Consider the following 11518-nt stretch of genomic DNA (forward strand, 5'->3'; position numbering starts at 1 on the left):
TATATATTGTATATTTGATATATTAAACATATTTTAGGTGTTAAAAAATATTTTTAAATGTTTAAGAAAACATTAGACTGTTAGCAGGGTTCATCTCTGTGCACAAGTTGTTTGCAGCTTGAGAAGCTGCTGCTCTGTTGAAAAGACAAAAAAAAACCCAACAAACCCTTGTGTTTTGGTTACTTTATACCCATAGCCCTCAGGTCCCCAGTCACATACAAATAATCATCTGAAATCATCTGAAAACACTAAATAGGAATAATTTTAAATGAAATTGAAGCATCCATTTTATTGCTTATATAGGCTATCAGCTGTGGCTTAGGTCTTCTAGAAAGTGAAATTAAAGACTTCCGCTTATCCTGCCAAAGATTAAAATCTCTGAAATGCATAAATACGTATAATTTTTTCCTGTTTCCTGTTTTAGAAAGCCCTTTAAACTTTCATTTCAGTATGTTTTCATACATCATGCGTAAATGGATTGCTTCCTGGAAACTGTTTAGGTTAGATTTTCCCTCTTTTTTTTTTTTTTTTTTTCCTTGAGGGCCGTATGGTTCACAGTATTACCAGTATATCCTGGATGCTATTAAGACTTGTAGATAGACTGGATTTCATTTGGCTTGAAGTGAGGTTTTTGGCTATGAAGGATTCTGTGGCTTAAACACCCTATTAATATTGTTTGTGCAGAGATTAATGGCTGTGAATTATCTGGGTAGTGTTTACCCAAGTCGAGCAGTCATCGCTACCATGAAGGAACGAAGGATGGGAAGGATCGTGTTTGTGTCGTCTCAGGCTGGGCAGTTAGGCCTGTTTGGTTATACCGCTTATTCTCCAACAAAGTTCGCTCTTCGAGGATTGGCTGAAGCCCTGCAAATGGAGGTATGTGTGCAATAATTGAAGTATTTTTGATTGTAAACACAAGTATTTTTTTAATGAGCGACAGAGCACGTTTTCATTTAAGTAGTTCTCTTTTTGCCCTGTGCAGCTGCTTATACCTCTGTGTTGTGTTGGCCCTTTCCGTGGCAGCGCTGCCATCCCGTCGCTCTGCGTGGGCTTGCAAAAACTAAGCTGAGCTCAGTTGCATAAGAGGGCATCTCTTCCTAGAACTGAAGAAGACCATATCTGCAGAATTTTTTTTTTTTTTAAAAAATCTTTTGTATTAACTAAAAGGACTTGGATTCTGAATCTTTCAAGTAAAAGTCTTTCTCAAGGCTCTAAGTGCAGAATGATGCATGAAGGGCGGGCCAGTGATTCCTAACTTGGTTTTGTGAGACTGTGTAAGTGGTGTGTGAACCACGTGAAACAATGAAGTTGGTACAGTGGTTCACTCTTCTAAATTTTGGTATGTATGAGCTTTTTCCTGTTTAAAAAAACCAAAACAAAACACATTTTTAAGCTTATGCTCAAGTCAAGACTAAAAACCAAACGGATGTTCTTTTCATTATTAGTGGCGCAGGGTTGGTAAGCACACGGTAATAAGACAGGCCCAACTGATTTGAAAATGACTTCCCTTATTTTTCTGTTAAGAATGAGTATTTTTAAGTGTCAATATATGCTGTGCTTGGTTCTCGACCCTTCCATAGTCCCTGTTGTTACTGTGTTCTGTTCAAGGTAGTTGTATGCCTTGATCAGGATAAGAATGTGGAGTAAAACTACCTCTAATCGCTTCTGGTCTGCCAAATAAAATGACATGACTGCAGGGCCTTTCTTCAGACTGGTGATAGGTATTTTTGTGAACACTGAATTACTCAAAATGAAAAATAGAGCATTTATGGGCCTGTGATGTGGTGTTTTAGTAAGTGTTTTCAAAACGGAAGGTTTTATAAAAAAGAACACTTAGTGCTTTACAACACTTGGCTTCATCTTAGCCTTCTGAATATTTTCATTAAAAGCTTCTTTATTTGCATTGGAGTTCAGATTTGCATTGTAGTAGTTTCCGAGTAGTAGTGTAGTAAGTGAAGTAATTCTGTGACACATACATACTGATACATAATGAAATGCAATCCTTGAATCAGACCTTCCATTTTTCCTCACATTTTCTACTTATTTTTTGTCTCCTTAGACTTTGACCCCTTGCAAGTTTTATACCATGGGTTGAAAAACTTGAGACTGGAGTATACCTCCTAAAGATATCGGATTTGAATTTTGTATTTTTGTTGGTTTTTTTTCTCATTTTTGTCCAGCAGTGAAAATATATTGACATAACAACAAAAAAGCATGATGATAAGCCTCAGTTAAAACCCCTTTCTGGCTTTGTATTTGTGAATGTTGGGTATGTGTTTGGCAATGGTTTAGTAATTTGGTAAAATTACAGGGCTAAACTGCTTTCGTAAAAAGCACGTAGATTCATCAGATGATTATATCAAATGCAAGGTTTTTGAGTATTTTTATTAAACAAAGCACAATGATCTTTTTGAAGATCTTTGCTATTTTGTTTTCTGACATGACAGATCTTTGAATCTTGCAAGTGCTGGATGTGAGGGTGGCTTAACACTAGAAGCAATTTAAATTCATGCTTGCTGTATTTGCTGTAAGAGTTACGAGGGACATGTAAAAGCTGTTAGTATTAAGATAATGCTTTTGTACAATACAGGTAAAACCTTATAATATCTACATAACGGTGGCCTATCCTCCAGATACGGACACACCTGGCTTTGCAGAAGAAAGCAAAACAAAGGTAAATTGTCCTTTAGTAATACTGTAACATTTTTATAGCTTTGCTTTGTAGTAAGCAATGCATTTAATTTACTTCCATAGTATTCTTGAAATCAGTGCATATTAAGTTTTTTTTAGAAGTCCTTTTAAACACTTCAGTTTTAGCAAATTAAGAGTTAAATAGCTTGTAGGAAAATTCTGTTTAGTTTATTGTTCTAGCTTTTAGTGGAAGAACTACCTACCTGTAACACCTGAAACATTGCAAAGGCTTTCTGTATGCAGTCGAAATACTGTTGCAGGATGATAAACTGTAAAACCACTATTTGTTTGGAAATCAAAGCTTACTGAGCCAAAAATAATATTCCTATTCTGCATCTTTGATAAATGCAGTTGTTCCGATACATGTGACAGATCAAAATAAACCTCAGCTCCCGCAGAGAAGCCTGCAAACTGACGGTGCTGCATGGATGTGACACAGTTCAGCAGTGGCTGCTGTCTAGTACAGAAGTAGGAAGCAAAACTCTGTTGCGTTGTGGTTGTGGCACAAGTGGCAGTAGCACTTTCCAGAAGGGTGGGTCAGCAGGAGGGCTTTTTCCCTCGGCTTACCTTAAATGTGACATTTTGACCTTGAAAAATGTAGTTGCCTCTCGTCATTTGACATGTTGCTACACATAAAGTATAAATTGAGAAACTACATTCAGGCCCCCCGTTCAGCCTGAAGTATCAGGTAACCGGAGGAAAAAAACGTGTCTTATTTTTCTTATCTGCGTGCTGTGAACTAGAAACTTGATATCTAAGGAGATCAGCCTTTTCAAGATGCCTCATGACATATAGCAGGCAATTGGGGTTGAGTTCCATTTTGTCTCTCACCCTTTGTTTAGGATTGTATAACATAATTCTTACCTCATAATTTCTTTATATTCTGTATTAAATGTATACTCCCACACATCAATGTGAAGTGCCAGAATTAGACATCTGCAGATACTTATATAGCTTGCATAGTCTCTGGGACTTTTTTTTCTTCATAATAGCCTGTTCCAGGGAAATACAATCACTGGCAAAATGCAATGTTCATCTAAGGTTTCTATTTAAAAGAAATTTCTGGTATTTGTCTTAGCTGTCAAGAAGATGCTGTCTTTTAAGCATAGGCTTAGGCTTTGGTTTAGCATCCGTGAAGTCTTTTGGTGACTAGCTCCTATTGTGATGGTTCACCTTAAATCCCTGCAATGTATTGCATTGCAGCAAGAGCTCAGATACTCCTTATTGTTGTGTTTATTTAATACCACTTAGTTTGGTACATCTGTCTCTGTATTTTGCATCCTAAAGGGCTGGATGTTTTTCTCTGTAATCATCGAATGTAGTGAAAGAAAATTTAATCATTAGGTTTTGTTGGTTGTGCAGGATTTTTCGATGTAACTGCTTTATGAACAACAACTATTGACATCCCTATATCTCTTTCAGATATGATTGATACTGGCCAGTAAGCTCAAAAATGCATAAGGGTTATGAGATGGTGATAGAATGACATAAGCCATATATGACTGTAGGAAAGCATGTAGGAGATGTTTGTATGTGATTCTGCTGGGAAGGTCACTTATTACCCTCCTCTCCCCCCTTAAAATACCTGTACTGAAAAAAATAAAGTTTTCAGTGGGCCTGATAAATAAAATCAGAATTCATAATTCCACAGATTTAACAATATCTGTTTCTTTGAAATTTAATTTCTGTAGTACTTTGTATTGATAGTGAGAGACAAACCTGTAGTTGCTCAGCTCTTCCCAAGAAGTGCTTTTTAAAGGTATCAATCTTGGAATTAAAGTAGTCCTTCTAGTCCTAAGCTAGTTTACTAGTTTTAAACTAGTATTTGACTAGGCTTGAATGCTTCAATTAAATATTGTTATTAAATGGAACCAAATTAGCCATTTCAACAAGTAAACTTGTGGCCAAGTACTCTTTTCTCCCTGATTTAGTTGTTGTTTCTTCATCAACAGAACCATCTACATTAATATATTGATTATTTAAATAGCTTGCTGTGCAGTTAGCTCTGTCATTGTTTTGTTTGGTAAAAGGACATGAATGACAAATGTCCTTCTAAATAAGTACAAGCATATTTTTTTCTTTTTGTTTTTGTAGCAGACCAGACTTGTTTGTTGGATGTTTTTCTTTGTTTGTTAATTGTTAGGGTTTTTTGTGAAAGAAATTATGATTGCTAAGATAACCATAACTGCTTTCTTCTAGTGAGGTAAAGTGACATAAATGCTCTGTGACGTAAAGAATTAAAAGCAGTGATGGATTTTGGTGGATACCAGTGTGTGGAGTTTGAGAGGTTTTAAAAAAAAAAAAGTTGTTTTATAGGATCTTACAATATTTCAGGCCTATTTTCAATTTAACTTCTGGGAAAAATCCATAAATGATGTGTTGAGGAGATGTAGTTTAAGTGTTTTGATAGTTTCTACTGAAAATAAAATACTTGGAGAAAAACTCCACACTTTTAAAATAGTTTATTACTAATAAAATATAAAAAAGTGATACTCAAGGAAAAATTTGCAGTCCTCGTCATAAAATTAGACTTTTATGAAGATGATTTTTACCTTTTAAGTGGATGTTTTAGGTGACGGTATAATACCACTTGTGAACAGTGATGTCATCTGTGATGTAAGACCCCACACCAAAGTTTGATCTTGCTATTTTTCTCTCCTCTGTGGTGTTAGTCAAACTTACATTAGTGTTTTTCTGCTAAAGCCCTTAGAGACGAAGCTAATTTCTGAGACCTCATCTGTTTGCCAAGCAGAGCAAGTCGCCAGAGTTATAGTCAAAGATGCCATAGTAAGTAAATTACCTTTTTAAATTGTTTTAAATTGTGGGGTTTTTTTGGTTGAAGAGACTAGGATGACATGTAACGCTCATTTAAGGTTGTAAGACAATTGCTAAACTAAATGCAAAATGAATTGATGTGAAACAGTACTCTTTTTTTAGCTAGTTTGAACGGGAAGTATTTTCTTTATTCTTCTCTGCCCACAAAGGATTTTATACTGTCTCTTGGAACTAAGAAGTATCTGAAGTTGCACATTAAATGGAACAAAATGATGCATCAGTATGATGCAATGTCTCAAAATCAGGTTGTGACTGACTTCAAAGCACTGAACTCTATTGACTTTTGATGTATCAAATACTATTTGTCTAACCTCAAAAGCTTGTTGGATATTTTTTCTTGAAGATGAGTTCATATAAATATAGTTTTACAATAAATGAAGGCAGTCCAGCCTTTTTGGCTTTTAACGTCTTAAGTGTGAGTTATGAATCACACTTTATACATAAAATGAAGCTATTGATGGTTAAAGGTGTATTGCTTTTCTGAGGAATTTTTCATGTTCTTAAAGCACAGTGACTAAATCCTGAAATCTGTAGTTTGTGGTTCCGAATGTTCTGGATCATCAACATGATTTAAATCTACAGCAGGCGTTCATTTGTGGAGTTTCAGCAGCATATTCACAATATATAGCTATATTCACAAATATAGCACATACAAAATTATGTCTGATTTTAAGGTGGTGAGCTTCAAAAGCAAGTACTACCTGACATTGTATTCTGCTTTGGTGCTTAAAGGAAAACCAAGCTCCCTTCTTATCTGAAGTACCTGGTATTTCTACACTGTGCTTTCCAGCACTTCAGTGATACGTTAGTTCAGATGTGTTCTTTGCACTCAAGCCATCAGCTGAGAGACTGAAATAGAAATTAAAAGATACTGTAAGGAACTCACAGTCCTCTCAGGTGTGTTCCGGGAAATAACCAAATCTCATATCCTCTGCTACTTTGCATAAATTCACTCCTGTGGTTTTTCTGGAACATCATATTCTCCTTTCTTTTTCACATTCCATAATGGCATCCTGCAGTGTTTCAGAAAGTCCATTTTTCAGCGTAGTCTGCTGGAAACAAATGGGAGCCTGCGAGTCAGAGCTATAGGGCTGCGCTTTTCCTGATGGGTATTCAGAAAAATAAAGAAGCAATTTTTTCTTGGTGTCTGTCCCTGCTCCTGTGCCAGCTGCACTGCTTAGCGGGCCGTGTATCTCACTGTTTTGAGGAGGATCGGTGAAAAATTCCTGACAGAGATGAGGGAGGACCTGTCAGTGATGGAGCTTTGAGCAACCTGATCTTGGGGGAGGTGTCCCTAGCCAAGGGGTTGGAACTCAGTGATCTTTAAGGTCCCTCCCAACACAAACTGTTCTATGATGCTGAATACACCCCCCTGCTAAACCTCATGTGGTAGTGAACTAATTTTAACCGAAGGCAAGCAGAAGTTTATTCTACAATTAGAGTAGATTGGTGATGTGACAGAGTTAGGCATTCATTCTGTGTCTGAAATGTGTTTACATACAGGGAGACTGTCGTGCATTTTCTCCATCAGTAAGCGTGTTTCGAAGGGAATCCTAGAATGTCAGGGGTTGGAAGGGACCTTGAAAGATCATCTAGTCCAACCCACCTGCCAGAGCAGGATCCCCTAGGGCAGGCCAGGTGGGTTTTGAAGGAAACTTAGAGCCTTTCTGTCCTGTAAAGAAATCTGCAGAGTCGAAAGAGAGGTTTGCTTCTTTGTCGGTTTTCAAGTGAATGACTTTTAGAATGTTGCTGTATAGCACTGGTTTTGAATGTTTTGATTCTTCGTTGTGCTAATTTTTTCTACATAAAAATACTTGTTAGTGATACTGGCTCCGTTCATTAATAATAGCTGTAGAAATGACACACATCATGATTTGCCACAGCTGGGTAAATTACTTTTTGCTTAATTGTTGCTTTCCTTCCATCCAGCAAGGGAACTTTAACAGCTCCGTTGGGTCAGATGGTTACATGCTCTCAATATTGACAAGTGGAATGTCACCAGTCACTTCTATTACTGAAGGTCTTCAGCAGGTGAGATTTGGAAATGCTCCATAGTGACAATTGCTTATAGTTTGAATTGCTTTAAAATGTTGAACTTAATGAAAAGATTGATTATTTTTTCATCAAATGGCTGTTAATGCCGTGGAGGCGGAGGTTCAGGAAACTGAAGCAGTATTTTCAAGCTGAAGCAGCAAGGTGGAGGGAAAGCTAAGCTTACTACCTGCTACTCAGTCCTGAACTGTTACATAGTTGTTATGGTTTTCATGAGTTTGTTTTCTTTAGATTATATAATATACCTGCCTGGAACTCTTTTTATTTCATGTGTAAATAATATGCTGCTATCCAGGATGTTAAATGAATTGAAAAATGTTTCTCTTTGTTTCCAGATTGTTTGCATGGGCATTTTTCGCATCGTTGGCCTGTTTTACCTAGGAAGTTTTGACAGCATAGTTCGCCGCTGCATGATGCAAAGGGAAAAATCTGAAAGTGCAGATAAAACTGAGTAATCTTTTACTTGAATTGAAAGAAGAACATCGAAACAGTCCTGGACAGCTTGCTGCTTAAGCGGGACTCGGTTCTTCTCCTGAAGGATTTTGACTGGAAGTACTTGCGTATGTGGCAGATGAGTCCCCTCAAAAGCTAGGAAAGAAAACAAAAGTACAGCTCCAGAAAATGCCAAACTATGCAAAAGTGTGAATGAGGATTAGATTAATTTTTTTTTTTTTTTGGTGATTTATGTTGGAGAGAATTTGGGGAACTTCTAAGTGATCCACAGAGTAGAATTTGAGATGGACTATGTGCGGTAATTCTGGACAGATGCTTAAGTTTTCTCATTGTGGTGCTTATGGACAAAATAAGTACCATGACAGACTGGACTGAAGTAGGTCAAAGTCCCCTGAAAAAGTTGGTACCTTTCACTAGCATTTTGGGACTGTTTTTAATTTAGAATGTTAGCTTTTCCTTTGGCCAGTCTACAGATCCTTCTGTCAATGACTGCTTTCCTTATTCTGTCCAACACGCAACTGTGGAAACCTTAAGATGGCAGGTACATTGGTACGATCGAAGCTTTCTCAGTCTGGGAATAATTAAAAAGTATGGTTTAATACATACATACTTTGTAAAGGGAGATGAAGAACCCGTTCCCACAGGGAAATGCTAGGAGATGTGATAGGGTCTGCAGCTCTTCTGGCCTTTGAAGTATGTTGTGAACAAACGAAAATCAAACCAGTATCAAGTGTGTTGATTATGACTTTCAGCATTTTAAGCCATTGAAATAATGTACAATTTTTACAGATACTTACTTTTCCTTATCTGCCAGTTTTTGCTCTGGAAAGGAAAGTAGCTTAATGCTACTGTTATGCACATTATTTTTCAAAGCTGCAAATGATGAGCCAAACCGGTAGCTGGTGATAGAATCAATTGTAATTAAAATGTCAGGCTCTTCCAGTAGCAGGAATGTAGCTTTTTGGGAGAGAGGGGTCTGTGTCAGAACAGCATTCCACACAATTTTATCACTACACGGAGAGAATTTCACATGACAAGAAATTATTTAAAATGCTTTCCTACGCCCCGCTTGTACTTTGTTTCATTTGCATTATATGAAACAAGGCTGCTCAATAACTGCTTCGGAATACACAGAACCAAGTGGTTGTTTCTAATAAATCATAAGTTTAACACTGAAAAAGCTTGATGCTTAACAGTGATGTTTTAAGGGTGCACTATATATACTGTTTGTTTAATGGACCACTGTAGCAAGTGCCTTGTGAGCTGCTTTTTTTTCAAAAGCTGCATATTTTGTATATGTTAGCACTGCTGTGTTTTCACTGTTATATCTTCCATTTTTAGTCAGCACTCTGAATCTGAAATCACATGTAAACCTTGGCACTTTCACTTTGTTGAAAGTAGTATTTAACAACAAAATAGGCAAAATTGATTGCTTGTGTTAAGATACTCTATATGTATATTCAAGAAAAGTTAAATTGGGATGAAAAATAATAGGTGGTTAACTGAAAAACCTTTAAAATGGAATTTTAGTGAGGCTATTTTTCTTTCCCCCTCTCTGAATTCAGTTGATTGCTTTTCAAATTTTCTTCACGTAGACTAATCTTGCCTGGTTTACAAACAATTTTGGAGGAGGGTCACATCAGCGCTCTCATTTTACATGGTTAGACTGCAATTAGATTGCAGATGTTGCAGCATTATGGAATTCTTCACAAAGCCTATGTTTTAGGTCCTTTCTCCTGATTTTGTTTAGCTATATGAGATTGTGCATGCCTGTACTAGAATACTAATTTTGAGATTAGAGTGTATTCTTGCATATTTTTTTAACAGCTGGGAATTGTGCATGCCTGTAATAGAATACTAATTTTGAGATTAGCGTGTATTCTTGCATATTTTTTTAACAGCTGGGCTTCAGTGCAAAGAAATCTAGTGTGCATATGCTTCCCATGCTGCTTAATGTGAATGACGCAGTGGAGCATTTATCATACATCCATTGCCAACGTTGTTATGTTTCTTAAAGCAATATAACAATGCCATTTGGACCCATTATCTACATTAATTCATATTTTGATGCAAATCAAATATTCCTTTGACCATCTGCAAAAGATACCAAAAATGGTTGTGCCGTGGTTTGAAAGAAACGCTCGTGTAAATGGCTCGACATCGACACAAGCTTGACAGTCAGAACTTTAAAACCAGTAAGACTTTGGATACTTGAATTTTTTGCATCATCAGCTTGGAATGTTAAAGGGTTTGCATTAAGAAACAAAATCCAGAAGGTCAGAGCACACGCAAGACACTATGGCAGCTGGACGTCTCAAATATTTCAGGTTGGATGTCTCTAGATCACTAATCGCTCTTTCTTGACTGAAGAGTCCTCCAAATAATGACTGATACAGTTCAGCACAGGGGTCTGGGAAGGAGGAATAAGAACACGAGGTGAAAGCTCTGGCCCTGATCTCTGGACACTTCAGTTCCTACCTAACTTTGCACAATGTAAGTGGTTGTATGGACAGGAAAAGTGTAGGCTGAACCCCTCAGCGGTTGTGGGAATTTGAGGGAGGCAAGTTTTTTGAAGGAACAAGAATAATCTTTTAAATGTTCTAGTTTTTGCTGGTGCAAGTTGATGCAGTTGGTTTTAACTGATGAACTTCTCAACTGTTTTGTTGTCAAAACATAGCATATCGTCACCTGCGCCAACCTGTGGTGTAATTTTTGTTTTCTTATGCACGTTCTCTACCAGTGTACTCATGTTAAGGTCCAATTTTAAGTGAAGGAGATGCCTTGTAATTTTGTGGAAAAATATTTAGCAGCTGAAAAACTATTTTGCCAGCTTAAATGTTACAAAACCTCTGCATTGAAATGTTTTAGTGTATTAGATCTGTGAAGAACTTCAAATAGGCTTTATTACTTTTTGTCAGATTGTCAATAATTTAATCACTTGTGCCATATCAGTCAGTGTCTTGTCTCTTGTTTTCTTGGTCGATCTTTAAGATTCGATTTAGGCTTTGATGGTCATTTCCATTCCATGTAGTTTCTAATGACTGTTTGCTTTACCAGTTTATTGTAACTTTACATCTAGTTTACTTCACCAGGGTGTTCATGTGCAATTTAAACAGATTTAATATTTTACTAAGAAAAAAAAATATAGGTAAAGAAACTTTATTTGCTGTGAAAAGCTCTAGGCACTTTTAAATGGTAGAAGTACATAACATTATTTGTAAAAAAAACAAACAGAAAAACAAACAAAAACCAAACAAACCACAAAACCAAACTTTGTGCTTATTGCTTCATCATTTTTGTGCCAGAACTGTAAATTAGATTTCATATTTTATATTTCTCAAAATAAATGGAGAATCAACAAAGCCTTGTAATCTCTTGAGTTCTTTGAGGGGATGAAGAGCAATGGATGAATTAATTTGCAGGGCTTGGTGTTTTGTTTTCGTAGTTTTTTGTTGTTTGTTGTTTTTTTTTTCCTTAGACCTAGGCT

At 36.6% G+C, this 11518-nt stretch overlaps 1 protein-coding gene across 1 annotated transcript; it reads left to right on the top strand.

Moving 5' to 3' along the window:
* The first annotated feature begins 688 nt into the window (after positions 1 to 688).
* Positions 689 to 8375, top strand: KDSR (3-ketodihydrosphingosine reductase). The gene is made up of 5 exons (XM_009865910.1): positions 689 to 876; positions 2591 to 2674; positions 5395 to 5478; positions 7456 to 7557; positions 7914 to 8375. The coding sequence occupies exons 1-5, from the start codon at positions 691 to 693 to the stop codon at positions 8031 to 8033; spliced, it is 576 nt and encodes a 191-aa protein (XP_009864212.1). The 5' UTR covers positions 689 to 690; the 3' UTR covers positions 8034 to 8375.
* Positions 8376 to 11518: the final 3143 nt, after the last annotated feature.

This window comes from Apaloderma vittatum, unplaced genomic scaffold (genome assembly GCF_000703405.1).
Source record: "Apaloderma vittatum isolate BGI_N311 unplaced genomic scaffold, ASM70340v1 scaffold11360, whole genome shotgun sequence".
NCBI lineage: Eukaryota > Metazoa > Chordata > Aves > Trogoniformes > Trogonidae > Apaloderma > Apaloderma vittatum.